General features: G+C 45.7%; 1 protein-coding gene across 1 annotated transcript in view; it reads right to left on the bottom strand.

Moving 5' to 3' along the window:
* Positions 1-662: 662 nt before the first annotated feature.
* Positions 663-22686, bottom strand: part of LOC135057094 (zinc finger protein 250-like) — a 78493-nt gene continuing 56469 nt past the window's right edge. The window contains exons 2-6 of the mRNA XM_063962994.1: positions 20978-21169; positions 20708-20786; positions 20491-20588; positions 18981-19899; positions 663-4236 (exon numbers count right to left, since the gene is read on the bottom strand). Of these exons, the coding sequence (XP_063819064.1) occupies positions 2921-4236; positions 18981-19899; positions 20491-20588; positions 20708-20786; positions 20978-21169 (2604 nt within the window). The 3' untranslated portion in view covers positions 663-2920. The remainder of the gene's footprint in view (positions 4237-18980; positions 19900-20490; positions 20589-20707; positions 20787-20977; positions 21170-22686) is intronic.

Genomic DNA, 22686 nt, shown 5'->3' on the forward strand with positions numbered 1-22686 from the left:
CCATATGTTAATTGTTCCCAATGGATAGTCACTTTGTATCAAAGATCTTTATGATGTGAAGATCCAACATTTCTAATGTGACTCAAGAATGATGTTAAACTCTGGTAATTGTACAATGACATCATCAGAAGAGGGAATAGCACTGCCGACCATCTATAAATTAATAAGTGTTCAAAATCACAGCGGGCGCCATTGCAGGTGCCGTTTTCCCCGCAGCCACAAGCCACTGCGGTGGTCGTCGGGATGCATTTGTGCTGATACCACTTGCTCACATCTCACGTAAAGATTCCGGTTACAAAAAGCTCCTATCCATTCCATTGTTATATGTTGGATCTTCACATCATAAAGATCTTTGATACAAAGTGACTATCCATTGGGAACAATTAACATATGGGTCTTACCAGCAGCCACAATTGATTCAAAAGTTTTTTTACCTCATTAAGCCATATAGCTATAGAGCTTGTTTTTTTACACGTCTGTGCACAGAGCATGCTTAAGTCCACCTCCTTGTATTAGAAAGTATACACATTTGTTATTATTTTTTGATGTTTTAAGACCGGTCTTGTTTTATTATATGATAATTTATATAATAGTAAATATATTTTGAATTTATCAGGAGTTTGTTATTCTTGTCAGCCATATCTTGTAATTATATAACTATAGCGCAAGAGTTTTTTCAAATTGGAGTTTTGTGGTTAATTGCACTTGGGTGGTCCAGTGTAATTTATTTGACCTGTTAACCCCAGGTCATTAACTTTTTGCAGCTGAGTTTTACTATATTCAAAATGTTTTTTAACAGAGAATACTATTAGCGCCCGATATAAAGAGGTACTCTTAGAAAACAAACAAAACCAGAAGAACCCCAAGGAGCTCCCCTAGCTGTGACCGGCTCCCACGGGCACATTTTCTAAACTGTCTGGTAGGAGGGGCATAGAGGGAGGAGCCAGCCCAGACTATTAAACTCTTAAAGTGCCCATGGCTCCCAAGGGACCTGTCTATATCCCATGGCACTAAATGGAACCCCAGCATCCTCTAGGATGTAAGAGAAAACCTCCTTGTAACCTGATATCTTTTATCAGGATTTTTCCAGGCTTGTTGAAAAACCTCATCTAGTTCCGGAGAATCAGGGAAGGTGATACTGAGCTTTTTCTGTGCTAGGAAGAACAACTGCGGTGCAGCAGCGTCTTCCAAGGGGATTTTTAATACATCCCTGATAGCAAGAATGAGGGGCTCAATACCCTGTGTGGAAGTGGAATCTTCTATATCAGGCTCCAATTCCTCCCACTCCTCTTGAATATCCTCATCAGAGTCTGAGAGTAGAGCAGGGAGCCCACGTTTAAGTGGCCCATAACTAGTGGGGGAAAGCTGCCTTTCATCAGCCTTAGCAGCAAGGTCTGCAACAGCCTGTTGAAGTTGTTGTGTTGTCTGTTTATTAGCATTGAGCTGAGACGACATCTCTGTCATCATAGTTTCAATGGCACCGAGCCAAGATGGCTCCTGACCCACCCCCCCAGTCTCCAGACTAACTTGGGAAGACTGACTGCATTGGTCACACGATAGTGAACCAGTTGTAGAAGGGGAGAATCCGGTGTGACAAACCTTGCATACTGCATGTTTGACCATAATGACAGTAACTCACACACACCCACACACACAGACCAGTACAATAACAAGAGTAAGAGGGAGACCCATAGTAAGAGGGAGACAGCACACCCCGGACTGTCAGACTATGAAAATCTGCAGGCTGAATATATTTATATCACAGTAGAAACCGGATTACTTATCCTATTTAGGACGCTAGATTGTGTACAATAGTAGCTCTCCCCCTTGTTATACTCCCCTGTACCAGTTTCCTGTGTATCCCGGAGTGTCTGGAGGAGCTGTGTGTCCTTGCTGCTGCAGCGCTGTGCAGAGGAAGATGCCAAAATGCCGCTGGTCCCGCTCTGAGTAAGCTCCGCCCCCTGTAATGGCACCGGAGCTACATGGGTTTTTTATACTGGCAACGTCTCCTTACACTGTGCAAACATCACAATGGCTGCTAGTTTGCACTACTGATGCCAGTGTACACAGGGGGCTATAGCGAGTCCCCCCGTGTAGCATCTCGTATGCTGCACCAAGAACCGGGGAACCCTCCTAGTGGGGCCCCCGGTATGTACTCACCACTCTTCTCACCTTCAGACTATGTCAGGTTTGTGCGGCGTGCTGCGATTGTGACCGCCAAGGCGCAATGCCCCGCGGGACAAACAACCTCTGAGGACGGTGGTCCTGCAGCGGGGAAGCGGCTCTGATGCCTTACAGAGGCCAGTAACCGCCCCCCCTAACTCCCACGGTGCAGGTATGCTGTTGTCCGGACAGAATACCGAAAATAAATTTTAAAATAAACTGAAGAAAATTCTCTGGAGAAGCAGAGTGTGCATCCTCTACTGAGGGCACTTTTTTCTAAACTGCCTGTGGGAGGAGGCATAGAGGGGAGGAGCCAGCACACCCAGTGGAAGAAATTTAAAGTGCACCGGCTCCTTTGGACCCCTTCTATACCCCATCGTAATAAGTAAACCCCAATATCCCTTATGGATGCCAGAGAAATACATTTATACATATTAATTAGGTCACCTCAATGAGGCTTGTTTTTTTATACAAATGAAACAAATTTTATTTTTCTAACCTCTCTTTATAACTGTTCTATTCCCTTTATTAATTAGATTGTGTCTGCTGATGATCTTTGATGTCACAGGTAACGCTAGAATATCCTCTCTAAAAATATGGAGTTGATTTCTGTGCAAAACATTTCCAGCATTCAGAGCAGGAAAATTGCTTCTAACCTGTGTGACTGCTCTGTTGTGCAACAAGCTGTGATTTAAGTGTAAAACATTTCCCACATTCAGAGCAGGAAAATGGCTTTTCCCCTGTGTGACATTTTAGTTCATTTTTTATGTATTGTTGTGTGTTTAAAAAGACTTGCTTTATGAGTGTAACATTTCCCACACTCAGAACATGAAAATGGCTTCTCACCCATGTGACTTCTCTGATGTCCAAGTAGACTTAGTTTTCTTGTAAAACGTTTCCCACACTCAGAGCATGAAAAACGTTTCTCAAGCATGTGACTTCTCTGATGTGTAACAAGCTTTGATTTGTGTGTAAAACATTTCCCACATTCAGAGCAGGAAAATGGCTTCTCCCCTGTGTGACATTTCAGATGTGTAACAAGCTGTGATTTCTGTATAAAACATTTCCCACATTCAGAACATGAAAATGGTTTCTCCCCTGTGTGACATCTCTGATGTGTAACAAGCTGTGATTTGTGTATAAAACATTTTACACATTCAGAACATGAAAATGGTTTCTCACCTGTGTGATGTCTCTGATGTCTGATAAGTGTTGATGTTTGTGCAAAACATTTTCCACACTCAGAGCATGAAAATGGTCTCTCACCTCTATGACATCTCTTATGTACAATAAGATACGCTTTGCGTGTAAAACACTGTCCACACTCAGAGCATGGAAATGGTTTCTCACCTGTGTGACTTACCTCGTGTCTAACAAGATGTGATTTCCATGCAAAACATTTCCCACACTCAGAACATGGAAAAGGTTTCACATCTGTGTGAATTTTCTGATGTTCATCAAGTTGAGATTTGTGTTTAAAAGATTTTTCACATTCAGAACACATAAATGGCCTCTCGCCTGTATGACATCTCACATGTTTAACAAGAGCTGATTTATCTGTAAAACATTTCCCACACTCAGAGCATAAAAATGGTCTCTCACTTCTATGATATTTCTCATGCATATTAAGATTTGATTTGCGTTTAAAACATTTCCCACACTCAGAACATGTAAATGGTTTCTCATCTGTGTGACTTCTCTGATGTATAACTAGGTTGTATTTCTGTGTAAAACATTTCTCACACTCAGTACATGGGAAAGGTTTCTCAACTGTTTTTCGTGGCTGATGGGTAATAAGCTTTGTGCTCTTTGTAAAACATTTGCCATCTACAGAACTGGGAAACGTCCCATCTACTCTAAGAGCTGTGATAGATGGACCAATATCTGAGGTATCAGGAGAACATTCCTCTTGGTTAGAGGTAACAGATGATATATCTGCACTTTGAAGCTCTGGATGTATAATTGGGCTCACAGCGTTTGCCAAAGAATCTTGTGTGATATCTTTATCTTCTATTTCACAATCTGGCGATACAATGGGATGTTCAGACAATATATTTCTTCTGTTACATTCATCTACAGGAAATAAAATATACATAAACAAATTATGTTACTGGAAGAACTACAAGGCAGCCATAACTAAGAAATTAAATCCTCTTCCCCATGATATACAGGTAAAAGCTCACATCCCCAGGTCTACCACTGAACTTCATCCTTGTCTGAAGTGACTTCCCAAACTAGTTCTAAAAAATATAAACACATACAAGAGAGGGATATACGGAGCTGCTATGGAGTTCTTCAGTAGGTTCAAGACACATACGGCGGCAATATCATTTACTAAGATTAATCTTTGTAAGAGTTTAAGAACTGAAAACTTGCACCTCCCTATAGGCATGGGTGGTCTGTGCAGCTCTATGAGCTGTAAGGCCTGGATCTCTTATTGTTCTTGCCGATGTTACAGCTAGTAGATATAGAACTTTAAGTGTAAGCACCATTAGAGGAATCTCTTGTAAAGGATGAAAATGGTCTTCTGTCAGCGCCTGAAGCACCAGGATGAGATCCTACGGCTCTATAAATGATTTCAGGAATCTTAGCTACTTGGTAAGAAAATCTCAGATTAATTAATCAGAGAATAATTACATTCCACAAACATAGTAACATAGTTAATGAGGTTAAAAAAAAGGACAAGTTGTCCATCAAGTTCAACCTTTATTTTTGATCTTACACTATTCTCTATGTTACCGTAGATTTACCCATGGTGACAACTAGAATGCATAGTTTTCTAAAATAAGGAGATTTATGGTAAGAACTTACCTTTGCTAATTCTCTTTCTGCGAGGTACACTGGGTTCCACAGGGAATAACATTGGGGTGTAGAGTAGGATCTTAATCTGAGGCACCAACAGGCTAAAAGCTTTGACTGTTCCCAAGATGCTCAGCGCCGCCTCCTCTGTAACCCCGCCTCCGTGCACAGAAGCTCAGTTTTGTTAACTAGTCCAACGCAGTAGCAGGTAAAAGAGACGACAACCATTAGTAGTCACATACACATTCTCACGACAGGAGAAGGTATCAGCGGCTAATGGCAAACAAACCCAAAGAAGTCAAGTGCGTCAGGGTGGGCGTCCTGTGGAACCCAGTGTACCTCGCAGAAAGAGATTTAACAAAGGTAAGTTCTTACCATAAATCTCCTTTTCTGCAGCAGGGTACACTGAGGTTCCACAGGGAATAACATCGGGGATGTCCTAAAGCAGTTCCTCAAGGAAGAAGACGCACTGTAGCGGGCACAAGAACCTGGCGTCCAAAGGAAGCATCCTGGGAGGCGGAAGTATTGAAGGCATAGAACCTTATGAACGTGTTCACCGAGGGCCACGCAGCCGCCTTGCACAATTGTTCAAGGGTTGCACCACGGCGGGCCGCCCAAGAAGGTCCAACAGAGTGAGTAGAATGGGCTCTGATGGTAGCAGGAGCTGGAAGACCAGTCTGTAATTAAGCATGTGCAATCACCATTCTAATCCATCTGGCCAAGGTCTGCTTGTTAGCAGGCCAGCCACATTTGTGAAAACCGAAAAGTACAAAGAGAGAATCAGACTTCCTAACGGAGGCTGTCCTCTACACACAGATACGGAGAGCCCGTACCACATCCAAAGAACGCTCTTTGGAATACAACTTAGGAGAGGCAAATGCCGGAACCACAATCTCCTGGTTAAGGTGGAAAGAAGTCACCACCTTAGGTAGATAACCAGGGTGCGTTCGAAGAACTGCCCAGTCACGGTGAAAAATCAGATAGTGAGATCTACAAGATAAGGCACCCAAGTCTGAAATCCGTCTAGCGGAGGCAGTAGCCAGTAGAAACAAGACCTTCAGAGAGAGTCACTTAAGGTCCGCAGATTCAAGAGGATCAAACAGAGACTCCTGTAAGGCCTCCAAAACAACCGACAAATCCCAAGGAGCCACAGGCGGGACATAGGGAGGTTGAATCCGCAAAAGACCCTGAGTGAACGTTTGAACACCAGGTAGAGTCACAATTTTTCTCTGAAACCATACCGACATGGCAGAAATATGAACCTTGAGGAAGGTCAGACGAAGGCTCAAGTCCAGGCCCTGTTGTAGAAAGGCCAAGAGTTTGGCCGTACTAAACTTGTAAGCGTCATGATTGTTAGATGTGCACCAAGCAAAATAAGAATTCCAGACCCTATGATAAATCTAAACAGAAGCCGGCTTATGAACCTTCAACATAGTTTGAATGGCCGCCTCAGAAAATCCTTTGCCCGTCAATACGGAAGCTTCACAAGCCACGCCATCAAAGCCAGCCAAACCAAATCCTGGTAGAAGGGCCCTGAACGAGGAGGTCTGGTCATTGCAGAAGTAGAACACTCTAACGAGAGACCCTGTAGGTCTGAGAACCAATGCCGTCTGGGCCATGCTGGAGCGATCAGAAGTAGGATTCCTCCTTCTTGCTTGAACTTCCTTATTATTCTGGGCAGGAGTGACAGTGGAGGGAACACGTATGGCAGCCGAAAGGTCCACTGTATTGCCAGTGCATCCACGAATGCTGCTTGAGGATCCCTTGTCCTTGCACCGAAGACTGGAACCTTGTGATTGTGTCAAGACGCCATTAGGTCTACATCTGGTAGGCCCCACCTGTCCACTAGAAGTTGAAATACTTCTGGATGAAGGCTCCACTTTCCTGCGTGTACGTCCTGACGACTGAGGAAGTCCGCTTCGTAGTTGAGGACCCCCGTAATGCACACTGCCGATATGACTGGCAGATGGCGTTATGCCCATTGAAGAATCTTTGACATTGAAGAGTCTTCAACCATACCTGGCTAAAGGCTTCGAGTGCCGCCTTGATAATTTATGTATGCCACCGTGGTGGTGTTGTCCGACTGTACTTGAACAGACCTGTTCTGTATCAGATGCTGGGCCAGCTTCAGAGCATTGAACACCGCCCGCAATTCCATGTTTATCGGTAGGAGAGACTCTTTCCTGGTCCACCGACCCTGAAGAGAGTGTTGCTCCAAAACCGCACCCCAACCTCTCAAACTGGCATCCGTCGTCATAAGGACCCAGTTGTAGATCCAGAAGGGATGACCCCTGCTCAATTGTTGGTCCTGTAGCCACCAGCTCAGTGACACACGAACCTCCGGAGACAAGGAGATCATTTGAGACCTGATCCGGTGAGGCAGTCCGTCCCACTTGGTAAGAATTAGTTTCTGCAGAGGGCGGGAATGAAATTGAGCATACTCCACCATGTCGAAAGCAGACACCATGAGGCCTAGTACTTGCATCGCCGAGAGTATCGACACACGCGGATGAGAGAGGAAGCAAAGTAGCTTGTCCTGAAGTTTCAGGACTTTCTCCTGTGACAAAAACAACCTCTGGCTGTGCGTGTCCAACAACGCCCCCAGGTGCACCATGCTCTGGGCAGGAACCAGGGATGATTTCTTCCAGTTGAAGAGCCACCCGTGGGCTTGGACTGTCAACTCCAGATGATGGAGGAAACTTCTGGGAAATTGTCTAGGATCAGCAAGTCATTCAGATATGGAAGGATCCTGATGCCCTGACGGCGGAGTAGTGCCGTCATAACCGCCATGACCTTGGTGAAGATTCGCGGAGCCGTGGTCAATCTAAACGGTAAGGCCCAGAATTGGTAATGGAAATTGCCAATAGAAAAAAAGTGTATACTCAGCGCTATATGTACACTGTCTTTAGTTAAACTATAGTGTGCAGTCTGTCATATAGAATAATTGACTCAGTAGAACTAAAAAGATACGTATAAATGAATTCTTTATCCAATATCATTAAAAATGACACATTTGAAACAAACAAGCAGCATATATTAGCAACAAATAATTAATAAGTATTAATGATAATTAATATAGCATACAATATGGTGAACTTTCTTTGTTATAATGCTGTATAAAATAGAAATACACTGGCGTCCCAGTGTTTAATAAAATGTCCCGCAAGGAATAATCACAGCCTTGTAATGGTGAGCTTTTATATAAATTGATGTATAGTTACCCATGTGCTGGTTCCTGAGAATTTAAATGAACAGGGTCCGTTTGAATATCTGTGCACATATAAGGGTATATATTTAGTTGAGCGGTTTAAAGCTGGTTTAGAAACTGCCGTGTAATAACTGATCCGTCTTGAGGAAGTCTCCCGTTGCCAAGGAGACGAAACGCGTTGACGCCCACTTTCTATGTCCAGTTATTCGGCTATACCTGCTGATTGATCCTGCATACGGCTTCTCACAGCCACAATCCATCACGGCCTGCTAAACGCCGGGCGCTTCAGCCCGCGGCTTTCAGCTGGAGCACTGACATCGATTTCTGTGTTGTGCTGTAGACATCCGGGACTCCGTTCACCCGCACTGAGTGATTGCTGCTGGCCTCCGCAGTGAGGTCTAACATCCGTGATGAGGAAGCGAGTTCTTTGGAGTCCTATATACAGGCTATCAAGATTCTCCAATTGCCCGGAGTACAGCCGTAGTTATTACACAGCAGTTTCTAAACCAGCTTTAAACAGCTCAACTAAATATATACCCGTATATGTGCACAGATATTCAAACGGACCCTGTTCATTTAAATTCTCAGGAACCAGCACATGGGTAACTATACATCAATTTATATAAAAGCTCACCATTACAAGGCTGTGATTATTCCTTGCGGGACATTTTATTAAACACTGGGACGCCAGTGTATTTCTATTTTATACAGCATTATAACAAAGAAAGTTCACCATATTGTATGCTAAATTAATTATCATTAATACTTATTAATTATTTGTTGCTAATATATGCTGCTTGTTTGTTTCAAATGTGTCATTTTTAATGATATTGGATAAAGAATTCATTTATACGTATCTTTTTAGTTCTACTGAGTCAATTATTCTATATGACAGACTGCACACTATAGTTTAACTAAATACAGTGTACATATAGCGCTGAGTATACACTTTTTTTCTGTTTCTATATAGTTGGCAACCTAGCTAGTTGTCCTACTCAGCTGCTTTTGATGCACTATTAATTAATCACTAATTGATATCAGCGCCGGAAGAATAACAGTTAGGGACAAGTGTCCTGTTCTGTTTATTCCTTTAAAATTCAAATGGAAATTGCCAATAGCAAATCGCAGGTATTGCTGATGTGACATGGCAATAAGAATATGCAGGTAAGCATCCTGTATATCCAGGGATACCATATAGTCCCTTGGCTCCAAGGCCAGAATAATAGAGCGAAGAGTTTACATACGAAACTTGGAGACCCTCACAAACTTGTTCAAAGTCTTGAGGTTGAGAATGGGCCAGGAGGAACCATTCGGTTTGGGGACTAGGAACAGCGTTGAATAGTATCCCCTGCCCCTCTGAGCCAGAGGCACTGGCACTACCACTCCTGTGTCCAGGAGGGACTGTACCACTAAACGGAGAGTTGTTGCCTTCACCTGATCTGAAGGGATGTCCGTCAGGCAAAAGTGAGGAGGGGATACAGCGTAACCGTGAGTGATGACTTCCTGAACCCATGTGTCTGAAGTGGTCTTCAACCATACCTGGCTAAACTGTAGAAGTCGGCCTCTCACCCTGGGATCCCCCAGGGGGTGGCCCACCCCATCATGCAGCAGGCTTGTCTGATTTGGAAGAAGGCTGACGGGCAGCACAGGCCTGTTTAGGTTTGGGCTCAGTGGTTTTGGAAATGCAAGACTGTTTTGGGTACTCCTGGTCCTTTGCTTTACCTGGAGGGCGAAAGGAATGAAAAGAAGTACTCTTCGGGGCTGAAGGAGTAGTACTAGGTAGACATGCAGTCTTAGCAGATGCTAAGTCAGCGACAATCTTGTTGAGATCCTCACCAAAAAGGATGGTCCCTTTAAATGGGAGCACCTCCAGGGTTTTCTTAGAGTCCAAGTCCACAGACCAGGACCACAAACAGGGAATTCGGTGAGCAAGAATGGAAGTCATAGAGGCCTTGGCCGCCAGAACACCAGCATCAGAAGCCGCCTCTTTAATGTAATGAGAGGCTGTGACAATATACGAAAGACACTGTCTAGCATTTTCAGGAAAATTGGATGGTAGCTCAGCCTCCACCTCCTGAGCCCACGCCTCAATAGCTTCTGCGGCCCAAGTAGCCGCAATGGTGGGCCTATGCACAGCTCCTTCAAGTGCATAGATAGACTTTAAGCAACCCTCCACACGCTTATCCATCGGTTCCTTGAGAGAAGTGACGGTAGTGACAGGCAGAGCAGATGACACCACCAGCCAAACGATTTGCGAGTCCACCGGCGGTGGCGTTTCCCAATTTTTACTCAACTCTGCCACAAGGGGATAGCGAGCTAGCACCTTCTTGTGAGGTGTGAATTTCTTTCCTGGATTCTCCCAGGATTCCTGACGTATGTGAACCAAGCGGTCAGAATGAGGCAAAACCAATTTAGTAACCTTCTGACGTTTGAATCTATCCGGTTTCTTAGAGGTAGCAGCAGGCATTGGATCATCAATTTGAAGAATGAGCTTGCTAGCTACTAAGAGGTCAGGAACATCCACCTGTGAAACAGACTCCCCATCAGAAACGTCAGGATCAGTGTCCGTGGGGTCAGTATACACGCCATCCTCATCGGAAGAGGTATCTGAAACATGCATGGATTGAGAGGAAGTAACGGCCCACTTAGAGGACCTCTTGGTCTTAGGCGAGCGAGAGTTAGGAATCCGTTTATGCAATGAGTGATTCAATTGCTGTAACTGAGTGGACAGGAGATCTGCCCATGGTGGATTAACCGCAGGGACAAAATGTGGCTGTAAAGGCACGGGAGGTCCCATAGGGGGTGTAAGTCTAGTTACCAGCGTAGTCAGTAAATTAGAGAAGGTAGACCAAGGTGGGCCCTGATGTGCCACCGTTGCTACAAACTGACTGGGGGGTAGGGAGCCCCCATAACCTGAACCCTCCGCAGCCATTTTATCTTCCAATGCATCTGTGGCATCACCACCGCGTATTGCGGGATCAGCCCCAGAACCATCGCCCCCTGTAGCTGACATGATATGAAAGTGTAAACCTCGGGCAACACAGTACAATATCAGCAGATAAAATACCTATCCAAAACCCCCCTGTGCAGCGTGACAGCACGAACAGAGAATTCCTGAGGTATACTGTGACTGAAAAACATAGAGAAAATTACAAAATACGTATATCCTGTGAAATACCTAGATCAAATAATACCCCTGACGCACTTAGCCCCCCTCAGGTTACAGAATATAGGGATAGCAGTAGGAGTGAGATACACGGAGTAGAGATCACACAGCAGCTATATGCACACACGGGTTCACTACGGCTGGCCGGCGGTCGGGCTCCCGGCGACCAGCATCCCGGCGCCGGGAGCCCGACCGCCGGCTTACCGACAGCTTGGCAAGCGCAAATGAGCCCCTTGCGGGCTCGCTGCGCTCGCCACGCTACGGGCACGGTGGCGCGCTACGCGCGCCACACTATTTTATTCTCCCTCTATGGGGGTCGTGGACCCCCACGAGGGAAAATAATTGTCGGTATTCCGGCTGTCGGGCTCCCGGCGCCGGTATACTGAGCGCCGGGAGCCCGACCGCCGGCAAACAGAAGACCACCCGCACACACAGTCACATGTACAATGCAGGAATTATGACAAACAATAAAACTGCACTGGACTAGCAGTACTAAGTAACTGGACTACTAAGTAAAGCTAGGTATATATACATATATATCAATGCACAGTAAAGACTGAATGTATATCACAGGGTACTTGTACTAAATAACCCTGAAGTATGCACTTGTTCTTAACTAACACTGTCTAAACGACATGTAGAATACTTAAGTGTCCTGTAAATGCACAGCGCTGATGATGCAGGCAGCTTTACAGAGGAGTCCCAGAATCAACGCAGCTGTGTAATGGCGACCAAACGCTGACAGGGAGTGAGGGAGAGAGATGCTGCTCCAGGGCGGGAACATTTACTCTAAATGGTGCCCAGGGGCTGGGGGAGGGGCCACAGGTAAGAGCCTTATCCCCTTGCTGGACTTCACCACCGGGTACTGCGAGCTTTAATAAACTGGATTATAGCCAAATCCGACCTGTGCCCCTGCCCTGGTGGTCTAGTGGGGTCCCTGCACTGCCACAGTGTCCACGCCAGTGCGTGCGCGCGCCTCCTAATGGCCGCACCGCTTCTCGATTTTCAGTGGGTCCCGCCTGAGGGACTCTCTTACCTCCTCCCTGGATGCGGCCACGCGATCCCGGAGAGCCGCTGCGAGTGTGTGTACCTGACCAGAAGAACCTGAGCCTCCGCTGTAAGTACCCGGCAACCAGTGACACGGGAGTATACAGCGCCGCTGGGGGAGGTGATGGAGCTGCAGCAGATGTCAGAATGACATCTAGCACTGAGAGTGCCTCTGCTGCAGCCCTTGAAGTCTTCTATCTTCTTTAAAAGAGCTCTTTTCAGGGCTGCTGGAGCATCCCTCCCTGTTAGCTGCATGCAGTGCAGGCATCAACTTACAAACTGAGCTCCTGTGTATGGAGGCGGGGTTATAGTGGAGGCGGCGCTGAGCATCTTGGGAACAGTCAAAGCTTTTAGCCTGTTAGTGCCTCGGATCAAGATCCTACTCTACACCCCGATGTTATTTCCTGTGGAACCCAGTGTACCCCGCTGCAGAAAATAAGAATTTACTTACCGATAATTCTATTTCTCGTAGTCCGTAGTGGATGCTGGGGACTCCGTCAGGACCATGGGGTTTAGCGGCTCCGCAGGAGACAGGGCACAATAATAAAAGCTTTAGGATCAGGTGGTGTGCACTGGCTCCTCCCCCTATGACCCTCCTCCAAGCCTCAGTTAGGATACTGTGCCCGGACGAGCGTGCATAATAAGGAAGGATATTGAATCCCGGGTAAGACTCATACCAGCCACACCAATCACACCGTACAACCTGTGATCTGAACCCAGTTAACAGTATGATAACAACGAAGGAGCCTCTGAAAAGATGGCTCACAACAAGAATAACCCGATTTTTGTAACAATAACTATGTACAAGTATTGCAGACAATCCGCACTTGGGATGGGCGCCCAGCATCCACTACGGACTACGAGAAATAGAATTATCGGTAAGTAAATTCTTATTTTCTCTAACGTCCTAAGTGGATGCTGGGGACTCCGTCAGGACCATGGGGATTATACCAAAGCTCCCAAACGGGCGGGAGAGTGCGGATGACTCTGCAGCACCGAATGAGAGAACTCCAGGTCCTCCTCAGTCAGGGTGTGCCCCTGACCAAGTAGCAGCTCGGCAAAGTTGTAAAGCCGAGACCCCTCGGGCAGCCGCCCAAGATGAGCCCACTTCCTTGTGGAATGGGCTTTTACTGATTTTGGCTGTGGCAAGCCTGCCACAGAATGTGTAAGCTGAACTGTACTACAAATCCAGCGAGCAATCGTCTGCTTAGAAGCAGGAACACCCATCTTGTTGGGTGCATACAGGCTAAACAGCGAGTCAGATTTTCTGACTCCAGTCGTCCTGGAAACATATATTTTCAGGGCCCTGACAACGTCAAGTAACTTGGAGTCCTCCAAGTCCCTAGTAGCCGCAGGTACCACAATAGGTTGGTTCATGTGAAAAACAGAAAACACCTTAAGGAGAAATTGAGGACGAGTCCTCAATTCTGCCCTGTCAGAATGAAAAATTAAGTAAGGGCTTTTATATGATAAAGCCGCCCATTCTGACACACGCCTGGCTGAAGCCAGGGCTAATAGAATCTTCACCTTCCATGTGAAATATTTTAATTCCACAGTGGTGAGTGGATCAAATCAATGTGACTTTAGGAAACTCAAAACAACATTGAGATCCCAAGGTGCCACTGGGGGCCCAAAAGGAGGCTGTATATGCAGTACCCCTTTTACAAACGTCTGAACTTCAGGCACTGAAGCCAGTTCTTTCTGGAAGAAATTCGACAGGGTCGAAATTTGAACCTTAATGGACCCTAATTTTAGGCCCATAGACAGTCCTGTTTTCAGGAAATGTAGGAAACGACCCAGTTGGAATTCCTCTGTAGGGACCTTCTTGGCCCCACACCACGCAACATATTTTCGCCAAATGCGGTGAAAATGTTTTGCGGTTACATCCTTCCTGGCTTCGACCAGGGTAGGGATGACTTCATCTGGAATGCCCTTTCAGGATCCGGCGTTCAACTGTCATGCCGTCAAACGCAGCCGCGGTAAGTCTTGGAACAGACAAGGCCCCTGCTGGAGCAGGTCCTCTCTTAAAGGTAGCGGCCACGGTTCTTCCGTGAGCATCTCTTGAAGTTCCGGGTACCAAGTCCTTCTTGACCCATCCGGAACCACGAGTATCGTTCTTACTCATCTCCTTCTTATGATTCTCAGTACTTTTGGTATGAGATGCATAGGAGGGAACACATACCCTGACTGGTACACCCACAGTGTTACCAGAGCGTCCACCGCTATTGCCTGAGGGTCCCTTGACCTGGCGCAATATCTGTCTAGTTTTTTGTTCAGGCGGGACGCCATCATGTCCACCTTTGGTTTTTCCCAACGGTTTACAATCATGTGGAAAGACTTCCCGCTGAAGTCCCCACTCTCCCGGGTGGAGGTTATGCCTGCTGAGGAAGTCTGCTTCCCAGTTTTCCACTCCCGGAATTAACACTGCTGAGAGTGTTATCACATGATTTTTCGCCCAGCGAAGAATCCTTGCAGTTTCTGCCATTTCCCTCCTGCTTCATGTGCCGCCCTGTCTGTTTACGTGGGCGACTGCCGTGATGTTGTCCCACTGGATCAATACCGGCTGACCTTGAAGCAGAGGTCTTGCTAAGCTTAGAGCCTTGTAAATTGCCCTTAGCTCCAGTATATTTATGTGGAGAGAAGTCTCCAGACTTGATCACACTCCCTGGAAATTTTTTCCTTGTGTGACTGCTCCCCAGCCACTCAGGCTGGCATCCGTGGTCACCAGGACCCAGTCCTGAATGTCGAATCTGCGGCCCTTTCATAGATGAGCACTCTGCAGCCACCGCAGAAGAAAACACCCTTGTCCTTGGAGACAGGGTTATCCGCTGATGCATCTGAAGATGCGATCCGGACCATTTTCCCAGCAGATTCCACTGAAAGGTTCTTGAGTGAAATCTACCGAATGGGATCGCTTTGTAAGAAACCACCATTTTTCACAGGACCCTTGTGCAATGATGCACTGATACTTTTCCTGGTTTTAGGAGGTTCCTGACTAGCTCGGATAACTCCCTGGCCTTCTTCTCCGGGAGAAAACATCCTTTTCTGGACTGTGTCCAGAATCATTCCTAGGAACATTAGACGTGTCGTCGGAAAAAGCTGCGATTTTGGAATATTTAGAATCCACTTGTGCTGTCGTAGAACTACTTGAGATAGTGCTACTCCGACCGCCAACTGTTCTCTGGACCTTGCCCTTATCAGGAAAGCGTCCATATTTCTTTTAGGAAGAATCATCATTTCGGCCATTACCATGGTAAAGACCCGGGGTGCCGTGGACAATCCAAACGGCAGCGTCTGAACTGATAGTGACAGTTCTGTACCACGAACCTGAGATACCCTTGGTGAGAAGGGCAAAATTTGGACATGTAGGTAAGCGTCCCTGATATCCAGTGACACCATATCGTCCTGGTTCGCTATCACTGCTCTGAGTGACTCCATCTTGATTTGAACCCTTGTATGTAATTGTTCAAATCTTTTAGATCTCACCGAGCCGTTTGGCTTCAGTACCACAATATAGTGTGGAATAATACCCCTTCCCTTGTTGTAGGAGGGGTACTTTGATTATCACCTGCTGGGAATACAGCCTGTGAATTTTTTTCCCAATACTGCCTCCCTGTCGGAGGGAGACGTTGGTAAAGCAGACTTCAGGAACTTGTGAGGGGAAGACATCTCGAATTTCCAATGTACACCTGGGATACTACGTGTAGGATCCAGGAGTCCACTTGCGAGTGAGCCCACTGCGTGCTGAAACTCTTGAGATGACCCCCCACCGCACCTGAGTCCGCTTGTATGGCCCCAGCGTCATGCTGCGGACTTGGCAGAAGCTGTGGAGGACTTCTGTTCCTGGGAATGGGCTGCCTGCTGCAGTCTTCTTCCCTTTCCTCTAACCCTGGGCAGATATGACTGGCCTTTTGCCCGCCTGCCTTTATGGGTACGAAAGGACTGAGACTGAAAAGACTGTGTCCTTTTCTGCTGAGATGTGACTTGGGGTAACAAAAGTGGATTTTCCAGCTGTTGCCATGGCCACCAGGTCCGATGGACCGCCCCTTTATACGGCAATACTTCCATGTGCCGTCTGGAATCTGCATCACCTGACCACTGTCGTGTCTATAAACATCGTCTGGCAGATATGGACATCACATCTACTCTTGATGCCAGAATGCAAATATCCCTCTGCGCATCTCGCATATATAGAAATGCATCCTTAAAATGCTCTATAGTCAATAAAATATTGTTCCTGTCAAGGGTATCAATATTTTCAGTCAGGAAATCCGACCAAGCCCCCCCAGCGCTGCACATCCAGGCTGAGGCGATTGCTGGTCGTAGTATAACACCAGTATGTGTGTATATACTCTTTTTAGGATATTTTTCAGCTTCCTATCAGCTGGCTCCTTGAGGGCGGCCGTATCTGGAGACGGTAACGCCACTTGTTTTTATAAGCGTGTGAGCGCCTTATCCACCCTAAGGTGTGTTTCCCAACTCGCCCTCACTTCTGGCGGGAAAGGGTATACCTCCAATAATTTTCTATCGGAGGAAACCCACGTATCATCACACACTTTAATTTATCTGATTCAGGAAAAACTACAAGTAGATTATTCCCACCCTACATAATACCCTTATTTGTGGTACTTGTAGTATCAGAAATATGTAACACCTCCTTCATTGCCCTTAACATGTAACGTGTGGCCCTAAAGGAAAATACGTTTGTTTCTTCACCGTCGACACTGAAGTCAGTGTCCGTGTCTGTGTCTGTGTCGACCAACTGAGGTAAATGGGCGTTTTTACAAGCCCCTGACGGTGTCTGAGACGCCTGGACAGGTACTAATTTGTTTGCCGGCCGTCTCATGTCGTCAACCGACCTTGCATCGTGTTGACATTATCACGTAATTCCTAAATAAGCCATCCATTCCGGTGTCGACTCCCTAGAGAGTGACATCACCAATACAGGCAATTTGCTCCGCCTCCTCACCAACATCGTCCTCCTACATGTCGACACACACGTACCGACACACAGCACACACACAGGGAATGCTCTGATAGAGGACAGGACCCCACTAGCCCTTTGGGGAGACAGAGGGAGAGTTTGCCAGCACACACCAAAAACGCTATAATTATACAGGGACAACCCCTTATACAAGTGTTTTCCCTTATAGCATTTTCACATATGTAATCATATCGCCAAATAAGTGCCCCCCCTCTCTGTTTTAACCCTGTTTCTGTAGTGCAGTGCAGGGGAGAGCCTGGGAGCCTTCCTCACAGCAGAGCTGAGCAGGAAAATGGCGCCGTGTGCTGAGGAGAATAGGCCCCGCCCCCTAAAACGGCGGGCTCTTCTCCCGGAGTTTGTGAGATCTGGCAGGGGTTAAATACATCCATATAGCCTCAAGGGCTATATGTGATGTATTTTAGCCATAAAAAAAAAGGTATAATACATTGCTGCCCAGGGCGCCCCCCCCAGCGCCCTGCACCCTCAGTGACCGCTGGTATGAAGTGTGCTGACAACAATGGCGCACAGCTGCAGTGCTGTGCGCTACCTTATGAAGACTGAAAGTCTTCTGCCGCCTGTTTCTGGACCTCTGGACCTCTTCAACTTCGGCATCTGCAAGGGGGGTCGGCGGCACGGCTCCGGGACGAACCCCAGGGTGAGACCTGTGTTCCGACTCCCTCTGGAGCTAATGGTGTCCAGTAGCCTAAGAAGCAAATCCATCCTGCACGCAGGTGAGTTTACTTCTCTCCCCTAAGTCCCTCGTAGCAGTGAGCCTGTTGCCAGCAGGACTCACTGAAAATAAAAAACCTAACTTAAACTTTTATTCTAAGCAGCTCAGGAGAGCCACCTAGATTGCACCCTTCTCGGCCGGGCACAAGAATCTAACTGAGGCTTGGAGGAGGGTCATAGGGGGAGGAGCCAGTGCACACCACCTGATCCTAAAGCTTTTATTATTGTGCCCTGTCTCCTGCGGAGCCGCTAAACCCCATGGTCCTGACGGAGTCCCCAGCATCCACTTAGGACGTTAGAGAAACATTAATTTTAGATGCTATAACCTTGGAAATCTTTTTCAGTTAGAAATTTGTCTAACCTGTTTGTAAATGTATTGACCGAGTCCGCCATTACTACCTTCTCTGGCAAAGAATTCCAGATCCTTACTGCCCTTACTGTGAGGAACCCCCTCCTTCGCTAGGTATGAAATATTCCCTCCTCTAACCTCAGGGGGTGTCCGCTTGTCCTGTGTAGACATTGCTCAATAAACAGAAATCCTGTTAGCTCCATGTATTGTCCTTTATATATTTATAATGTCTCCTCTTAGACGCCTCTTTTCAAGTGTAAACATAGTTAATCTAGTAAGCCTTTCCTCATAATCCAGTGCCTCTAACCCCTTTATCAATAAACACTTGGACCTGTCACTTGGATCTTAGTGGGCCAAGTGCTAGACCCCTTCTTGCAGACCTTCTCAAAGAAAACATTGGTAGTAGAATGCTCCAACCATTCCTGAGTCACAGCAATAGTTTGAACTGACAGAGGAGGGTGTAGGATAAGACAATATTGACTGGACAAGGAAAATACACAACTCCCAAATTATGTAACAAGTACTTATTACTCACCGTTGCTGACATCTGTAGGGATTTTCTCCTCACACTGCTGATCAGCCCTCACATACATCTCTTCTTCTTCCTCTATATCTTCTGCCTTTATATCAGTCACATACGTCTCTTCTTCTCCCTCTATATCTTCTGCCTTCATATCAGTCACATACGTCTCTTCTTCTCCCTCTATATCTTCTGCCTTCATATCAGTCACATACGTCTCTTCTTCTTCCTCTATATCTTCTGCCTTTATATCAGTCACATACGTCTCTTCTTCTCCCTCTATATCTTCTGCCTTCATATCAGTCACATACATCTCTTCTTCTCCATCTATATCTTCTGCCTTCATATCAGTCACATACGTCTCTTCTTCCTCTATTTCTTTTGCCTTCATATCAGTCACATACGTCTCTTCTTCTCCCTCTGTATCTTCTGCCTTCATATCAGTCACATACATCTCTTCTTCTCCCTCTATATCTTCTGCCTTCATATCAGTCACATACGTCTCTTCTTCTCCCTCTATATCTTCTGCCTTCATATCAGTCACATACGTCTCTTCTTCTTCCTCTATATCTTCTGCCTTCATATCAGTCACATACGTCTCTTTTTCCTCTATTTCTTTTGCCTTCATATCAGTCACATACGTCTCTTCTTTTCCCTCTGTATTTTCTGCCTTCATATCAGTCACATACGTCTCTTCTTCTCCTTCTATATCTTCTGCCTTCATATCAGTCACATACATCTCTTCTTCTCCCTCTATATCTTCTGCCTTCATATCAGTCACATACGTCTCTTCTTCTCCCTCTATATCTTCTGCCTTCATATCAGTCACATACGTCTCTTCTTCTCCCTCTATATCTTCTGCCTTCATATCAGTCACATACATCTCTTCTTCTCCCTCTATATCTTCTACTTCTAGATTAGTCAGATCTTCAACCTAAAGAACCCATATACAAAATAATGCTTTTTTAATGCTGGACATCATTACTCAGAGTAATCAGGAGACTATCAGAGTATTAGACACACAGCTCTGTACAGACCATATAGTACAATGGTTCTCAGTCATATCCCGCTGAGTATCCCTTGCCCCTGACATTTGCAAGGCAATACACATGTAATGAATATAATTGCTGTCAGATAAAATGTTTAGGTGCCGTTATATATAAAAGCAATAAATATAAAATAAATAAATAAATACAATATAACTTATAGCCCATAAATATATATTTATGACAAATGTAAAATGTACAATAAAACTGTAATCCAAATTTTTATACAGGGACAGATGTTCTCCTATTGTTATGAGGGTCCTACTGTAGTGCATGGAGATAGACATCTAGGACACTGCTTTCCCTGTGTATCTAATTATCACCCGAAACTACTGCACCAGCCCCATCATTATAGAACATTTTTAAGTACCCCTGAACATTACACTGAGTGCCCCTGGGTGTTACAGTACATAAGGTAGAGAACAACTGATACACTGAAGTCACTTTGGTTTATTGGTGAGACCCAAAATCCCACCTACCTGATCCTCCTGTGGGGTCCTGTGATTCTCCTCTGTACAATCCTGGGGATACAGAGGACGGGGACATCTCTCTGGGGTATCTCTGTTACTGGGTCCATCTGTAGGAGACACACATTGACTGAGTACATTGTATATATGTGATTATCAGATGATGTGTGTATATAGGGGGCCCCCATACCTGCTCTCCCCTGTACAATACATGACAGTCTCCTCTTACCCAATGATGTGAGGGGCCGGTCATTCTCCATCATCACGTCCTTGTACAGAACTATGTGTTGCTCTATATACCCCCTCTCCTGCATGGAGACATAGACAGTGACATCCTGACACCTTATAGGAACCTGACACACACAATGATACAGTCATCACCCAGACACATCCCCTGGTGTTACTGTACTATGTCCCATTTCCAGCAGTCACCTCTCCCAGTCATCACCCAGACACATCCCCTGTTGTTACTGTACGATGTCCCATTCCCAGCAGTCACCTCTCCAGTTAGAGGCTGAATGATCTTGTTGGTGAGTTCCAAGATCTTCTGGTCATTGTGTCTCTCATGTATCAGTAAGCGAGGTGGAGGCACTATGATCGGACTCTGGGTCCTGCTCAGTTCTCCTGACACGCGGGGACGGCTGCTGGGTGTCTGACACTCACTGGATGTCTTCTTCACTATTGTGTAATCCTGTGTATAAATGAGACAGCAAATATCACTGCATACACTCCCAGATCCCCTCACCTCCCCAGTCATGTCCCTGTATTATTACTATAGATATAAGTGATGTCACTGTGATGCTCCCAGATCTCCTCACCTCCCCAGTCATGTCCCTGTATTATTACAATGGGTCAAATAGAGAGAACAGTAAGAATGGGGGTAGTGAACGATTTGGGTGTGGAGAATGGGGCAGCGAAAGATCAGCCGGCAAGGGTATTTGCATAGGTATTGAGACCGGAATTACCGACACAGGTATTGCCCAGGACATTCCTAATTTATTATCTACTGACGATTATGGCTCAACAATACGGTATATAGAAAATGATGTCCATATCATAAGGGAAGATACTAACATCGGAGTGGGAGGGGGGGTATAGAAAGTCTTTTTAGATCAAATATAGATAGTAGTAAGGAAGGCAGTATTAAAAATGATGGAGGTGGAAAGGGAGGGAAGAGAAAAACAGTTGGTAAGGATAATTCTAGAAAGGCACTTGTAAATATAGATACGATACTGCTAAAACAAACGGGAAAAGGGAAATACTAAGCTACAATCTATGCTTGCGAACGCAAGAAGCCTATTAGGTAAAATTAGGGAATTGGAATGGCTAGTATCAAAGAATCAGTATGATATAAGAATCAGGTATTACGGAAACATGGTGGGACGACTCTCACGACTGGGTTGTGAACTTGGAGGGATATTCTCTTTTCAGGAGGGATAGGGCTACCATAAGGGGGGGGGGGGGGGGGGAGGGTTATGTCTCTTTGTTAAACCATCTTAAAAACCATACTTACTAGATAATATTTACGAGGGGACTGGAGATAACGTGGAGTCGCTATGGGTTGAGGTCACAAGTGGGGGCACTGAAGCAGAGAAACTAATCATTGGCACGTGCTACAAGCAACCGGATATTAGCGTTCATGATGAGGAACAACTCTTACAGCAAACTGAAAAAGAAGCGGGAATGGAGGACATTCTAGTGTTAGGGGATTTTAGCTATCCTGATATAAGTTGGAGGAAGGATTCATGTGTAAAAACTAGAAGCAGCAGGTTTTTAAATACACTGAAGTATCAATACTTGACTCAATTAGTCGAGAACCCAACTAGAGGTAAAACTATTCTGGACCTAGTTATTACCACTAATGTTGACATTATAGCAAACACTAAAGTTGGGGAGACCTTGGGAAACAGTGACCACTATATGATCACATTCAACATCAGTTTCAAGAAACATAGCTATTAGGGATCAACCAAACATTTAACTTTAGAAAAGCTAACTTCAATATGCTGATATGGGCACTAAACGACATTGGGGGTCATTCCGAGTTGTTCGCTCGTAGCCGATTTTCGTTATTTTGTGATTTTCCGCTTACTGCGCATGCGCAATGTCCGCAGTGCGACTGCGCCAAGTAAATTTGCTATGCAGTTAGGTATTTTACTCACGACATTACGAGGTTTTTTCTTCGTACTGGTGATCGTAATGTGATTG

Source organism: Pseudophryne corroboree, chromosome 3 (genome assembly GCF_028390025.1).
Source record: "Pseudophryne corroboree isolate aPseCor3 chromosome 3, aPseCor3.hap2, whole genome shotgun sequence".
NCBI lineage: Eukaryota > Metazoa > Chordata > Amphibia > Anura > Myobatrachidae > Pseudophryne > Pseudophryne corroboree.